General features: G+C 38.9%; 4 protein-coding genes across 15 annotated transcripts; 1 reads left to right on the top strand and 3 right to left on the bottom strand.

Annotated features, from left to right (window-relative positions):
• Window positions 1-113: 113 nt before the first annotated feature.
• On the bottom strand, window positions 114-3,048 carry LOC124300768 (putative gamma-glutamylcyclotransferase CG2811). Of its 9 annotated transcripts, none has more exons than XM_046755133.1 (5): window positions 2,918-3,048; window positions 2,318-2,590; window positions 2,046-2,198; window positions 1,758-1,972; window positions 114-1,607 (listed from the first exon to the last, which is right to left on the bottom strand). In XM_046755133.1, the coding sequence occupies exons 2-4, from the start codon at window positions 2,525-2,527 to the stop codon at window positions 1,805-1,807; spliced, it is 531 nt and encodes a 176-aa protein (XP_046611089.1). In that variant the 5' UTR covers window positions 2,528-2,590; window positions 2,918-3,048; the 3' UTR covers window positions 114-1,607; window positions 1,758-1,804. The 9 variants fall into 9 exon arrangements, with proteins under 9 accessions (XP_046611089.1, XP_046611093.1, XP_046611086.1 ...); XM_046755137.1 differs by having other exon boundaries at window positions 2,318-2,587; window positions 2,918-3,044; XM_046755130.1 differs by having other exon boundaries at window positions 2,318-2,587; window positions 2,898-2,996.
• A 65-nt stretch (window positions 3,049-3,113) lies between these two features.
• LOC124300765 (pancreatic triacylglycerol lipase-like) lies at window positions 3,114-5,003 on the bottom strand. Its single transcript, XM_046755127.1, has 7 exons — window positions 4,904-5,003; window positions 4,610-4,766; window positions 4,318-4,466; window positions 3,989-4,234; window positions 3,719-3,907; window positions 3,434-3,584; window positions 3,114-3,271 (listed from the first exon to the last, which is right to left on the bottom strand). The coding sequence occupies exons 1-7, from the start codon at window positions 4,944-4,946 to the stop codon at window positions 3,214-3,216; spliced, it is 993 nt and encodes a 330-aa protein (XP_046611083.1). The 5' UTR covers window positions 4,947-5,003; the 3' UTR covers window positions 3,114-3,213.
• On the top strand, window positions 3,814-14,026 carry LOC124300763 (WD repeat-containing protein WRAP73-like). 4 transcript variants are annotated; one of them, XM_046755124.1, is made up of 9 exons: window positions 6,450-6,574; window positions 7,963-8,075; window positions 9,216-9,422; window positions 9,513-9,695; window positions 9,825-10,001; window positions 12,760-13,032; window positions 13,137-13,293; window positions 13,408-13,617; window positions 13,737-14,026. In XM_046755124.1, the coding sequence occupies exons 3-9, from the start codon at window positions 9,258-9,260 to the stop codon at window positions 13,940-13,942; spliced, it is 1,371 nt and encodes a 456-aa protein (XP_046611080.1). In that variant the 5' UTR covers window positions 6,450-6,574; window positions 7,963-8,075; window positions 9,216-9,257; the 3' UTR covers window positions 13,943-14,026. The 4 variants fall into 4 exon arrangements, with proteins under 4 accessions (XP_046611077.1, XP_046611081.1, XP_046611079.1 ...); XM_046755121.1 differs by lacking the exons at window positions 6,450-6,574; window positions 7,963-8,075 and adding an exon at window positions 3,814-3,947; XM_046755125.1 differs by lacking the exons at window positions 6,450-6,574; window positions 7,963-8,075 and adding an exon at window positions 3,824-3,947 and having other exon boundaries at window positions 9,201-9,422.
• LOC124300766 (pancreatic triacylglycerol lipase-like) lies at window positions 5,457-7,362 on the bottom strand. The gene is made up of 7 exons (XM_046755128.1): window positions 7,231-7,362; window positions 6,888-7,044; window positions 6,657-6,805; window positions 6,317-6,562; window positions 6,049-6,237; window positions 5,769-5,919; window positions 5,457-5,610 (listed from the first exon to the last, which is right to left on the bottom strand). Exons 1-7 carry the CDS (start codon window positions 7,271-7,273, stop codon window positions 5,553-5,555), a joined length of 993 nt encoding a protein of 330 aa, XP_046611084.1. The 5' UTR covers window positions 7,274-7,362; the 3' UTR covers window positions 5,457-5,552.
• Window positions 14,027-15,483: the final 1,457 nt, after the last annotated feature.

Below are 15,483 nucleotides of genomic sequence, written 5' to 3'. Positions count from 1 at the left end.
ATTTCGATAATGTATCGAGTTTTTGAACATTTTTTTCGGGTGTATGAAGATCCCTTTCCTTTTCGAATGTACGAAGTTAATTCTTGAGGTGATGATATTTTTTTGCTCTGTACGACGCGTCGTTGGGTACATTACACAAATTTATGTGAATATGTATGAAATATTGTTTTTTTGTTTTCTTTTCTTTTTTTTTTTTATTTCCGTCAACGACGTCGTTGACGGGAGTCAATTACAATACTTTTCGCTAAGTAAGTATTATCTCACCGAAATACCGTGACGTTTTCACCTTTGTGCGCAACCTGCAGCGTATACAAGTTACGGAGGTTTATAATGTGTATGTGCACTTTCCTTGAACAAGGTTTTGTTGGGCGGGTGAAATTACCCGGTTTGTTATCTAGGTGTACAAAGAAAACCGTCCAAGGTCTCTCTCTCTCTTTCAGGTACGCTTTGCTGTCTCTTAATGCAGTTTGCGATTACAGCTAACTGGGCGAAATTAGCACAATGGGTTAAACAGTTGTTTTTTCTTCCTCGATACTTGACGATATTGTGCGTGATAAAAAAAAATCACTCATTCGCTCTACTATAGGAAACAATCCATGATCACAAACATTGTTGCATTTGTATATTTACGCACTACGTAACAGCTTTGGTTAAAATAAACACACCACAACCCTGGGACTTGTCACTTTTGCTTCCTTTTCGATTGAACAAAAATATTTATTCCGTCGTTCGCGTCACTACCTTCAACTGAACTGTGTGTGTCTGTTGGTTACCTGAATCTCTGACTGTGTGTGTCAGTCTGCTGGTTGCCTGAATCTCTGTGTGTGACCCCTAGTATTAACAGAAATGGTGGCATCCCTTTTGTGCTGCCATCTATCAAGTGTAAACAATTCGAACTGTCATAATATGCGGGACGGTTTGCCGGCATCAGGCGGATGTTGGTCGAACAGCGATAAACGTTTCCACTTTTTAATTAATATTTAATTATATCAATTTTCATCAATACACATTGACTTTATACAAAATAAGATTCACTTACAACGTAACGTGTGCGATTTTGAAAAAGGCAAAAGGGCATGTATTTTTTATTTATTTTGTATCGTATCTAGGGTAAAAACATGGAAATATGGTCAGAAACGCTAAAATTTAATCACAATTTAATTGGAATTTTTTTTACATTTCGGAATTTTCGCAGATTTCAATTTATTTATATATTTCATTGGTTTTCAGAGCGTTTCCAAGAAGGAAGGATGGTTACGCCCGCCTTGTGTTTTTATCTTCGAACATTTGGGATACACAAGTTTTTACCATTTTCAGAGCGAATGGTGAGGAAAAAAAATTATACGCCCTTTTGCCACTAAAATCGCATTTTTCTTGGTCACAAACTTATGCCGTTAGATACGCGATATAACATGCGATCTATTTTATCCATATTACGAATCTATCGTTATATATACGTATAGTTTTTGTGAATATATAATCGTACATTATCTATATATCGGTACGTTACACAGTATGAGAATATCTTAAGATATGTAGGTGAAATTTTGATTAACAATCTGCGACTGATTCAGAAAACATCCTCCGGTTTGACAGAGTCCGTGTCACTGAAAAATTTGATCAAACTTTTTAAAACTTGACAATTTGCAATGCAGTAGAAACTAATAGGATTTATTTATATTTTGAGCTAAACAAGCGCTAATCAACGAAATTTATTTACACGGTATTATGGACATAATTCATTATGGAATACGTGCCATTTTATATGTAACCAATTTGTTAACAAGCTTGTTTCTCACTTGCGTTACTGTACTTCTGTACGGTGATTGTGAGATGGATCACGTAAATACCTTTCCGCATATTTAAGGCCGTGATCTCCGTCGTTACTGTACGCTGAATATAACGGTCCATCTAACAAAGACGATTTGAACTTTGGTAGAAAGTATATCCAGGCCTTTGTCAATTCTCCAACCTGAAATGTTTTGAGTTGGAATTTTCAAATTCCCGACATGTACAGACTCAAGTATAGACAAAGAATAAATTACCTCTTCAAACTTGGATAATCCCTGCTTGTATTTAGACTCTGGAATAAGGTGAACTTCGTCTTCAACCCGAGTATAGAACGTTGGATGTTCTTCGAGTTCGTCCAAATGTTTTAGCATGTTTGAATCTACGTCGTATATTTCCCCTGTAACATGCTGCGCAGGAAAAGTCGATAATTTCAAGTGTTTGACAATGCACATATTATACCGATTATAATTAACGAAATATCATATTAAGATAATTAAGACTTGCAAGGATTGTTCATCATACTTACATTACCGACATTAGGCTGTTTTAACAAGAATGGAACGTTATATTTAGTTGCAATAACCAGAGGGTACTTTGCGACCGTTCTCCCAATTCCGATGAATTTCGCATAACCGTTGTTTTTAGTTTCTATCAGTTTATGGTTTGGCTCACCGCGTTTCAGCGTTCCGTATAAAAATACACGCTGCAGCGGGCTTTTGAACAAATTTTCGTACATTTTACGTGCTCTCTTCACATGCCGCTAATGCCGAAACGCTGATGTAAGCACTTCTAAAGCCTGCTAAATGTATCAATTATCTATTAATGGAAACAAGGAACGTAATTGTAAATCAAAAATAAGATCTAGATAAAAATTAACGACACTTTATATCAATTCTCAAGCTTCTAATCGAGCTCTGTACAATTTTACATAACCTCTGATCTGTCATCGAAAATATTTTGCCATCATATTGAAGTTAGTAACGTTACCGTAACCATTCATGCTGAGAATAACCGTTATTTCACGATATAGTAAAATTTTTAAAATAGTAATTTTTTCTCAAATGTTTCGTTACGATAACTTTACCAACTTCAACCTCGTACGTTACCGCTAATCACAAGTTCTAACCGTGGCTTGAGTTTCTGTCAGCTGAAGTGGAATATTTTTGTTTTGACAGGTTATACTTGACTACGTTATTTGCGTTCGATTTTTGAACCTTTCTTCGAACGGCATTCATTTGTTCGTTTTTTCTTCGCGCCTACGTCACATTGTTGATAAATACAAGAAGGACGGAGGGAGTTTGAATCGCGTAAACAACGGTAACTGATAGTTGGGTCGTATTTATTGAACGTCTAAAGGCATACAATAACGAATTCCATTATAAAGCTGTGATACATCTTTGAGTAGGTTCTTCGAATATCCATTTATCCCAGGGCGAATGGAGCAGAGCTGCCAGTGGTGAGGGTGTAGCTACCGCTTGCGCTACAAAGCAATTTTTAGTTGAAAGTAATTCGTTAGCAAAAAATTGTCATATTCATAAATATAATGTATAAACGTAAAATAATATTATAAAAGCCAGGTGAATAAATTTTTCACAGATGCTTGTGAGACCGTGAGATTCTCCGTCATCTTGTCCATACTTACTGTGTGCTGAGGAATTCGCCACCCATGTATACCGTAGATTTCGTGGTAAAGGCTTCCAGACTGCCTGAACGGGTTGCAGTAGCCGGGAAACCGGTCGGGTTTACGATAGACTCAGCAAAGAAGTAGTAAGCACGTGAGTGAGCGCAAGATCCTTTAAAGAATAAAGCAATTCAATCCAAATCACGGTTCACTAGCAGAGTGCAAGAGTATGGTCAATCCCGTGTCGCAGTGTAAAAACCATGATTACAAACCCCTACTTTGTATTAAAAGTTCTATTTCACGTACCGACTAGGTCGAGGCCGCATCCTGGCTGAGTGGTGCCACCGTTAGGGTAGAAATCGCTGTCACCCGCAGCCCTGGATAGTCCAAGCAATCCAGCGTTTGTGTGAATCACCTGAACGTGGTCAGCGTCGCTTGGATGAACTCCACTGCCAGCACCGGCGTTGTCGAATCCAGGAAGAGCCGGGTCGAGAGCTGGACAACCAAATAAAGTATACATCTGTTGAGGTGAAAGGTAAGGGAACGCGAACTGCTTGTGATTCTCTTTGAACTAACCGATAACGCCCTGAATATCTCCGCTGGCACCTTGAGCAGCAATACCAGCAATATGACCGCCGAGAGAGTGACCGACTATTTTCGTTTCACCGAATTGCAAACCAGCATTTTCGTTAAGGAAGTTCAGGAATGATGATATTTGGCCGGCAACATTCCTGACGCTGCTAGCTGCAGTAAGGTAATTTTCACTTGCTATACTGCTCCAGTCTACGACAATCACGTTGTAGTCTCCGGCAGCCAAATAAGCTGTGGGATTAAAGGGAATTGGTAAACTGAGTAATTGCAAGAGATGATTATGGGTAAAAATATTGCAATCTCATATCTCGTACCATCACGAACTACTACACAGGCGTCTGAGAACTCGCTGGAACGCCATCCGTGAGTAACTATTCTGGTTGGACGAGAACTAAGGAAGTTGCTGCTGGTAACGGTTGCTACTGAGTTGAGTGTCAAGATTTGGGCCGAGGCGGGGTTGTTTCTATGACAAAGCATTGGGATGTATTATTAGTCCTGCACCCTGTATTTCACATCTCTGGGTAAACAATGTTAAAACTGAATCAGTGTATTACTGAAATCGGGTAGATGGCAGACTAATTTCTTCTTCCTCACTAAAATACTGACCGTGTATACAAGTTGAAGGTGATAGTGTCGACGTTGCGTGCAAAGATGGCATCAACATCTTCGACACGTTCCTGTAAGTCGATTATGTGAGGAACGCCGTCCCCATCAGGGAAATACATGTAATCGTGTTCATGTTCCAACTCATTTCCGTGATGGGCTGCTCAACAAAAAAAGCTGATATTAGAATATCGTCGTTTCGGTTACAGTGTTTTCTATAATGAAAATTTGAAAATTTTCAACACAGCACAACACGGTGCAACTATCGAGGTATATATCTAATGGGTAGAATTTCACCTGTCGCCACGATGGCGAGAGTAGCGAGCAAGAATAGCTTCATCCTGAAATTCAGAGCACCGAATATTACTGGTCTTTCTATTCTAAAAACGGTATTTATATGGCAACCTGTGAAAACAATTACCTCATTATCAACGCGAAACAAGTTAAATCTGAAATTATATCACATAATTACCTTTGTACTTGTGTGGTTGGATTATCAGATCATGAGATGCGATCTATTATTATTGATTCTAATTGCTTGCTTGCAGTCATTATCGCAATTAATAAATTCTACAACTTATCAAATACAAATCAATTTCACGATAGTTTTTTATCTCAGATCGAAGAGTGTGGTGGACATTTTTTTCTGAAGTACATTTGTGCTAAATGATAAAAGTGAGATATCAACTCTGAAGTCGTCACTTAAAATAAAACTTGATAGTCTTGAAAATTTCAATATATTTTTCAACAGAAATCACATACTCGTGTAATATATTCCATTAAATTAGAAAATTTTCAATAAAGACATGAGACAGAATTTCGAGGTCTAATTAAGGATCAATAACAATGGTCAAGTACAGGTTTTCTGTTTATTATATTCCAAAAGTGTACAATGCAGAATTCCAATTCAACAGAATTTGGTAACCAGCAATCTGGTAAATTTCATCTAGCCCAGTGCAAATGGAGAGCTGCTCGCAGTGGTGAGAGTAAAACTGCCTCTGGCACTGCAAAGAAAAAACGTATTTAGAAAATTTGTGAAATTTGAACTGTAAAAGTATCTGAATGGAAACGCATCACACAATTGGAAATGCACATTTTCGAAAATTATGATATCTTACAATTAGAGGGTGAATTTTCAGTTTAACAGAGACAATATACTTACTGTGTACTGAGAGTTCTGCCACCCATAAACACTGTAGACTTGAAGTTGAAAGCTTCGAGATCCTGAGAACGGGTTACGGTAGATGGGAAACCAGTTGGGTTCAGAATAGACTCGGCGAAGAAGTAGTAAGCGCGGGAGTGGGCGCAGGCTCCTGAGAGAAGAATGCAGAAATTTGAATGCAACTTCGATTTGAAATTTTGCAGATATATCACATTTGGCATTATGAGAACAAGTGCAAAAAATATACTCGTAATTGGATGAAAAATTCTTCCGGGCTTACCAAACAAGTCAAGGCCGCATCCTGGTTGACTTCTGCCTCCGTTGGGATAGAAGTCGCTGTCGCCAGCAGCCCGGGAGAGTCCGAGGAATCCAGCATTGGTGTGAATCACCTGAACGTGGTCAGCATCGCTTTCATGAATTCCGCTACCAGCACCGGCGTTGTTAAATCCAGGTAGAGCCGGATCAAGAGCTGGAAAAATCAAATCAGTCTTTGAAACAGGGGGGAATTCAATTAACTTGTTGTATCGAACATGGTTTGTCATTCTAACCAACAACAGCCTGGATGTTTCCACTGGCACCCTGAGCAGCAATGCCGACGATGTGACCGCCAAGAGAATGGCCAATTAGTTTTGTGGTGCCAAAGTCGAGGCGAGCACTGCTATTGAGGAAGTTCAAAAACGCGGATATTCTACCAGCGACGCTTACGACACTGCCTGAAGCAGTATTGTACGCAGTACCTGCAATGCTGCTCCAGTCTACAACGATTACATTGTAGTCTCCAGCGGTCAGATAGGCTGTAAAATGAGGTAATATCAGCTCGAATGAAAAATTTTTTGCAGAAACTGAGGTGTTAATCGTTGAAACTAGAACACAAAAGATCATTTTTACCGTCTCGTATAACGACGCAGGCGTCTGATCTCTGATTAGAGTTCCATCCGTGAGTAATAAATCTGGTCGGACGAGAACGGAGGAAGTTACTTCCAGTCACAGAGAGTATCGAGTTGAGAGTCAAGATTTGGGCGTTAGTTGGATTGTTCCTGTTGTAAATATGGTTGGAACAACGATTAACTTTGAATTGAAATAAACGAGTGAAGCTGATTTGAAGATTTGAATACTGACCGCGTATACAGATTGAAGGTGATGGTATTAACGTTGCGTGTAACATCAGAGGACAGGTCCTCGGGTTTTTCCTTCAAGTCGATCAGGTGAAGTTCCCCGTTCCCATCCGGGAAATACATGTAGTCATGTTCAGGCTCGACTACTGCCCTAGCATGAGCTGTGAAATAAATTGACGGTGAGGACGAATTTATGAATTAGAGACCATGATTATTCTTCGTATCGATTCTAAAAAGTCAAAGTTGTATTTTATAATGGTAAATACGCAAAGTCCAATTATTTGGTAAAAGTTGAACAGCTCACGACGCGATTTAGAGGCTCAGTAAAAGAAGGAATTGAACTATACCTGAGGCCACAACAGCAAGAGAAACCAACAACAACAGCTTCATATTCGAATTGAAACTTTTGAAAGAATGGGGCTGTATTAGTTGGACAAACCGTATTTATAGCGTGAAGCAAAGATGTAATTATTTTGTTATTGCGTTGCAATCAATTAAACTTTTCGAGCTGATATACTCTTGGACATTAGATCAATCATTTCTCTTCGTTTTAGTTCTTAAGGTATTCATCCGGAACATTTAATACGTGTCTACACCTATCCATCTAATCATAGATTCTCAATTTTAGTATCTGCAAATCTTCGATTCAGCACTATCCAATTTATCACTTTATGGTTACTTTTCGCACTCCAAAACACAATCTCATCATCTATTTCCTGCGGCTCATTAGAACTGGGAATAAAAGCGAAAAATATCTTTCGGAAAGCATTCTAACTTGCTTTAAACTTCTATCAGCTCTCTTTTCGTGACATTAGAGTATATTTGGCTAACTTTGGAATAACGGTAGATGTATTTGTATAGACTGCAAATCTAGGCACCACCGTTTTAAATTTGATAACATAACATGCAACAGTTTTTCTTTATTTAGTCGTCAAAGATGCGATAAATTTGGATGTTTCGCTATATAGTCTCCGGTCATGAGTTTCTCGTTCATATTTACACCGGAAAAATCAAAGTAATCGTGCGATTTTTCATCGTTGGATCAATCACATAATATTAATCTATTTTAATTTTTTCAGACTGTCATTTCCTCCTACACGTGATTTCGATTGAGATCTGATGGTTGATAAAAAGAATTAACACTACCATTATATACTTGGATGATTGATTAATATGCCATTAATTTATCAATGTGTGTATCTGCAATTACTGATTCGATTTTCTGTTCATATGTACATGACTACGTTTTTTTGTGCTACAAAAAACCAAGACTGAGCAAACAAAAAAAAAAACCCAATTTTTGATAGCACAGTTAGTTTTTTTCTTCTCCTATAACTGTTGGTACTTTCATTTTTCATACTTGTATAAAAAACCTTTCGGCAATCAGTGCAGATTTAACCACGGTTTGTTTTTAAATATGATACTACAGATCTCTGTCAAGATTCTGCAATTTTTATTATCGCAACACCCCTGCAACGAAAGTATTATCCATGTATCCGTAACAATTACTTATCAGAAATTGATATCTGTTATTTTGATGCTGATATAGTGTGGCATGCCGGAACAAGAACTGATGAAATGACTAATTGAACTTACCAAACTCGTAATCATCGTAATTAATAAAAAAATTCGACTAATCAAATATGAAATCTGTGATATGAAATAAAACACGCGATCACGTGCCCAAAGACCGATATTAATCTATTGAAGAAAGTTGAAGAAATTTGATTGTATCGAATAAGTTTAATTGTTTTTTTTTTTCATAGTTAGTTCATTTATTTTACATAAACGTTTCATGTTCTGTGTGTATATCGACTAGCAGCTTATTTTCGTTTAGAATTATTCATATATACATTATTAGCATCTTTACCATAAGATAGCAATGAATAATCATTACATTTTTAACTTCGTTTCGTAAATTCAGTTTTTTTTTTTTTTTGCATATTTCCGTAATCAGTACATTGCAGTTCGTTGCCATATAAATTTTATTCTCAACAGATTTGCTGTTTATTCGAAAAGTTTCGTATTAAAATTATCGTTCATTTGTATTTTTTTTTTCAAACAACTTATTTCATTTGATTGTTTTTCAAACGTTCCGTTGATTTTTATTATTTTGTTAAGCTTTTCATGCGTTAAATGACTTTCTTTTAATAAACATTGTTGCAGTTTCTTATTCTCCACTTGATTTATAATATTATCTCAGAAAAGGTCATTTTTGAGTGTATTGTAAATAATCTGTATTTTCTTTTGAACATTTCCCAGTTTCCAATCGTGTTACCTTTGAAAGCAAAAGTTAATCTAGCTAAACTAAAAGAAGATTTTTCATTTTCAGGTATTCCTGACAGCCGTTGTAGTTCTTCGGGCAGAATTCATCATGACACTTGAAGCAGCGAATGAAATATTCCGCACAAACAATCACTTGTGCAGATTTTCAAATGATGGAAGATTTCTGGCATTCGCATTTCAGGGCAATTTAGTGATAAAAAATACCGGAACCTTTGACACATTTCTCTCGTTTCCATTCGTCGATATCATAGAGGTAGATTGCTCAGTTCTGGGATTAATACTGACACAATTTGAATTGAGTGAAGAATTTCATCAAAGCACACATGTTTATTTTTTTTCCCAGTACATCGAGTGGTCTCCAGATAGTGAGTACATTTTATGCGCCACCTTCAAAAAAGCCATTATTCAAGTATTTTCAATCTGCTATCCGGACTGGAGATGCAAGCTAACGGAAGGTAGCGTCGGTCTAGAACAGGTCACCTGGGCACCGGACAGTCGGCATATTATTACTACTGGAGATTTTAATGTGAGAATAATTTTACTGGCTTTTTTTTTTTAAACTAACTTTAAGTATAATCAAGCGTGAATTTATTCTCCCGTCAGAAAAATTATGTGTGATAGACGGTTTTTTAAAGAATTCTGCATTCTTTTATAGATACAAATATCGATATGGTCCTTGGAGAGTAGATCTGTTACTTATATACAGAACATCAAGTCGTCATTCAGCAAAGTTCTGAATTTCAGTGGTGACGGAAAGAGGTTGGCCCTTGTTTTGAATAACGGGGAGAGTAATGTTGCTCTATACAAAACAAAAAATTGGAAAATAAGCAGGGTGAGTACATTTTTATTCTGAAATAAACAGAGAAATGTTTTGTCAGTATCAAACGACTGTTTACTGATTGGAATTTTGTTCTGTTGAAAAGAATTCATAATGTATGTACATAAATAGACTTTATTTACTTCTTTACGACATTTGGACATGTTACAACAGCGAGAGATCCTTGAAGTTGAAGTCATGAATTTTGACTGTATTGTCGGAGCCGCAGCTGGCGAGCTGTAGAATTTCAGTTTGTGGTATATCTGTACATGGCCTAAACGAAAGTCTCTTTACAGTAAGATGATGGGCGTGAGACGAGTTCAAGGTCAAGTATTTTCTAAACACTTGAGAGCTTCCTTTGAATATGATTTTTTGTATTTCAATATCACCGCTCTCAAAGCCGACAGCCAAAAGGTAGGAATCCTGTGCGACGTTGATTGGAGCAAAAGCAAGCGCAGTTATGGACGTGTCTTTTATTTCCATACTCGTAATCGGAAGATACTCTTTAGTCTTGAACTCTGTAGGACACCAAATTCCGATTTTTCCGTCTCTCGATCCTGTCGCAAAGTACTTTGAATCGTTCGACCACGCGCAGCACCAAATAATCCTGCTGTGAAGACTGTCTCGTTTCGAACTCGCCGCGCTCAAATTATACTGATTATTGTCACAGGTAAAGAGGGACCATCTTCTGTCCCTAGAGACTGATAAAAGGTACTTGTCGTTTGGGGAGAACGCAAGCTGCGTCACGGTCAGTTGATGCGCCATCAGTTTCTGATGAATTTTCCATGTCGTTGTGTCCCACAGAATTATGGCGGCATGTTCAGCAGACGCGGATTTACAGCAAGTTGCCAGGAGAGTCCCGTCATGCCTTCCAGCCATTGAAAACACCTCGTATCCATGACCGTACAGCTTCTGTAACTCTGGCCAGAGCGTGTGCTGTATTAGCTCCTCTTCGGTTGGTGGTTTGCCAAAATTCAAGTCCTTTGAATTTCCAACATACAAATTCTCCCCGAGAGCAACTTCACCATCGAAAACCGCCTTGTTCGTGAGTCCAAGAGCTGGAACAGAGGCGCTTTCGGGCATAGCGCCAGCAAAATCGTCAGCGTTGGACAGCTTCTTCAGATAATTAACGAATGTCGCGGGAGCGGTGAAAGTTCGAACGACCTTTTCTTCAGCTCCAGACACGAATACATAGGGAGTCAGCATCGCCAAACAGGACATATCGAATCCGTGCACTTGGGGTCGTCCTATTTCGTGCCAAGTTTCTCCCGTTTCATCTTTCCATGGTGCGTGAGCCCTCGTAGTTTGATCGGCGCTTGTAGTCAACAAAAATCTCCCTTTGGGGTCCCAGCAGAGATCAACAACATCCAAGAAATGTCCACCGGGCGCCGAACTGGCTGCCCAATTTGCGCTCTTCTCAGAATATTCCCAGATGTGAAACGAGCCTAGATATCCATGCGCCAGCAGCGAAGTTCCACGTGGGCCAAATTTACAACCATAAAAGCCAAGCGAGTTCCCGCCGACGTCTCCCACTCTAACTGACTCTAACCAGATGCCGGAACTCAAGTCAGGCTCCCAGAGTATCATCGTTTTGTCGAGGGAACAGGAGAGCAGTTTCATTGGCTGGCGTCGCCTCTTTTCCGCGAATTCTGAAGGGTGCCAATGCACTCCGTAAACCCAACCCTCGTGGCTTATCAAAATCGACTCAAGCGCAACGCTGTACTCTTTACCATCAGCTAAGAATATTTCCTTCTTCTGTCGCAGTTCATTGCTCTCAACCTCGTCCTCCGTCTTCACAGATATACGCCACAGACGTATCATGCTATCCTGGGAGCCGCTGGCCAACAGAACATCACCGTCGTTGTCAAAGGTGAAATCTAGACATCGCACCCAGTCTTCGTGCCCGACGAGACTCTGAACCTTCACAAATTTCATCTTTCCGTCATTGCCTGAGTGCCGACAAAGCAGCTGAATCGTCGAGTCCTCAACTGCGATTGCAAGAAGTGGTAAATTCGACCCAGGCAGGAACCAGAGAGCTGCTTCGATGGGTAACTTCCTAGCAAATTCAACGATCTGGAGGCAGCATGCCTCGTCTCCAGTCTCACCTCTCTCCCAGAGCTTTATCTGACCATCCGTGTTGCCCGTGCATATTAGCAGTCTGGAATTCGACTCGTCGAGATATCGTGCGCTTGCTATTCTCACAGCGCTTGTGTCTTTCAGCGTAGTTACTGGCCTGTAAGTGACCCCAAATTTCGACCAGATTATCGTTGTGCCATCCGTTGATCCAGATATCAGCTCCGTCTCTGGCTCCCCATTTCTTTGCCTTATCCAACGTACAACCGTCACCTGGTTGCTGTGTTTGTGTAGCGTCAGTAAGACCTTTCCTGTTTTCGACGCTCGGCGGTCATAAACTGCGACCGCATTCCGGGCTCCGTAACAAAGCACATCGTTATTTCCCCAGTCCGCCGAATGTGGCGTTCGATTACACGCGCAGCTTATGTACGAGGTTTTCACCGTTTCGCCGATTTCGTGTTTCTTCATCTCGTCCTTCTTTCAGTGATTATTCTCATCAACACTTATCTGCATATCGGCAACGGAATTCAAGCACGTGTTTTACTATACTGTCATTGATGGAGGCGGCCATTCTGTTTAGACCAATGCCATCTTTGAATGGAAATCTGCAATTACGCGCCATTTTAAAATTCGCGCCATATTTTGAATATTGTTCGAAATTTGAAATATATTCAATTTCGTATCGTATGATTTATTTCAGAAATTGATATGCGAGCGTTTGAAAAGTATCGACGGCATATCATGGTCCCCAAATAGCGATTTACTGTGCATTTGGTCCTCTGACATGATTGATTCTAAGTTATTGATATTTTCAACCGCATCGGAGAGTCTTGTCGGTTCATATGTGCCTGACGAAGAAACTAAAGATTGTGAATACACCAAGAATGAATTTTCCAGAAAGCTAAAGGGCATTAACAGGGTCAAATGGATCACCGGTGGACAATTATTAGCTGTTGTAGGACACGGCGAACTGGTAATAGAAAACAAGAGACTGTGGTAAAATTGCGCCCGTACGCCACCACAGTGATAATATTACTTAAGAATTTCATTCACTGTAATTTCCTTAACCTCTTTCAGATTGTTTTGTTGAATTATTTGACCTGGAAGCCCTTGTTGTCGCTTTACCACGACCCAATAATACGAGAGAATAACTATCGTACTAAAGTGTACAAAGAATGTGTAATGCAAGTCAAGGATTCTAACAAGCAACCTTCACTGCACAATCGGCACATCAGTACGTCTATTGAATAGAATAAAAAACGTTGCAGAACAAACCGTTTCAAAGTTAGCTGGCACTTCAATATTTCGTACATATAATAGTTGTTATATCACTGAAATTTTATTTTAGTGGAAGAGGTGAACGCACGACCTATAAGTCTTCCGGTAGTGAAAAGAGACTTAATTAGCGGGAATTCAGTGCCTGAAATAGATATTCTTGAGTTCAGCGCTTGCGGCAGATACTTGGCGACAAGACATCAGTCGTATCCCACAACATTGTGGATCTGGAACATACTGTCGGACACCATTGACTATCTCATATTGCAGAATATGATAACTAGTAAGCTCGAAATATTGCTGGCTGCTATCGCGTGCGGCACAGAATATTTTTACAATATATCTCATATTCAGCGAAAATTTTTTGATAGAAAATGTGGTATTAAATTTTTTACTTTCCAGGTGTACTATGGAGTCCGACAGGTACTAGTTTACTGGCATTTACCGAAACCTCAAACATTTTCGAATGGTCGCCCGATTATGCCGCTTGTGTACCAACGCCTAAAAGAATCTCAGTTGCCGACGCTCGATGGCATCCACACGGCAAAATTGCAGTTCTATGCGGTTATAACAAGGCGGTCATCTATTTCGGGCAATCTTGCGATTGATTTTAGTACTGCATTCCATTTTATTCATTACTTGACATCTATTGTTTGTTTATAATTTCGTAAAAAATTTCTATCTAAAAAGTTTCTTTTATGTTTTTTTCTTGAAACCTTTCTCGATTTTCAAATCTAATCCAAGTTGTTCAAACAATGGAAAAGATGCAAGGGTTTGAATTTGAAATTTAAATGTAAATATAATGTCATTGTTCGGTATTACAGAACTCGGCACGAAAAATTCTCAAGATATTTTCCCACAATTTTTTATATCTTCAATTTCCGGAAGTGATGATTGGGTCAATAAAATTCAAAAAATTAAAAAAATAAATTCGTTCTGTTGACTGACAGAACACGCGGGTCGCTACTATTTGGGTGCGTTCCGAAACTAGTTCGCAGGGCTAAAAACTCCCTAGAATAGAGTCAGAACGGGCAGAGCTACTCACGAACTCAGTAGTGCAAAGAGATGAAAGATTGTTGATAGCACTGGAAACTAATTTCAGAATGCATCATTCGTTGTTTATTGTGGCGTTGAGTGAAGATTTGTTAGGTATTTTGCAAGTACAAACAGTGTAGCGGAGAAGTGCAAGAGAGAAAAGTATATGCTGGTTATAATTTATCTCTCTCGCTCTACACCTGATTGTCCGATACGTTTCCTCTCATTCAATCAAACGCAGGGTGAGAGAGATGGAGTAATCATAATATATATTCCTCATCACATTGGCAGTATTTTTCGCGAGGTCGATGGGATGTGTAGCTCCTTTCAGTAGTATATGCTCTAAGATTCCGAACTTAAATCTTTAGAACATAAGTTATATGACATAATGACCGGCCATCAGAATCAGCTGAGCAGGCTGTGATCAGGGGGAGTTCACCGAGTTCACTCTTTACCCCCACTCCAAGCAATTTTGGCAGGCTGCAGGAGTAAGGCGCGACAAGTTACGAAAACAAAATTCTACTAGAAGTGAATATTTTAGAGTGGTAGAACTGCTAATAATAATAATGTGCACATGTGCAGCCGGAAAACAATATTCCGCCATTCGTGTATCCTATGTTACTGTGATTACATGTGTAAACATTGGTTATCTTGAATTTTTTTGTGATTTCGAGCATTATTTGTCATTTACCATTTATTATTGATTTGTTATTTTTATTTAAAATTATTTATTTTTGGAGCTGACTTTTATTGCTATTTAACTATTTACAACTGCAATTTTTAAAATCATATTCTCTTTCATTTAAACTTCTGCGCTTAAATTTTCTCGAATCACATTACTCGGTAGAGGGCGCTCTTAACATCCTAAGTAATGCTGACATGTTACTATACTCTAGCAAGAAATAACTATAGAAATATAGTAACTGCGAATTTTTCAATATTGTGTTGGTACAGTGTACTCCTGCAGCCTGCCAAAATTCGGTCCCATCTAAAAGCATTGAGTGAACTCCCCCTGACCTTACACTTGACGATTAAATTGACGAGAGTTTTCGAGAAAACCGAACAAATTAGCAAAACGTTAATCGTCCGAAACTTGCAATAGGTCAAACATTAA

The sequence above is a fragment of the Neodiprion virginianus genome, chromosome 3 (genome assembly GCF_021901495.1).
Source record: "Neodiprion virginianus isolate iyNeoVirg1 chromosome 3, iyNeoVirg1.1, whole genome shotgun sequence".
Taxonomy (NCBI): domain Eukaryota; kingdom Metazoa; phylum Arthropoda; class Insecta; order Hymenoptera; family Diprionidae; genus Neodiprion; species Neodiprion virginianus.
This window is presented reverse-complemented; position numbering and strand designations above follow the sequence as displayed.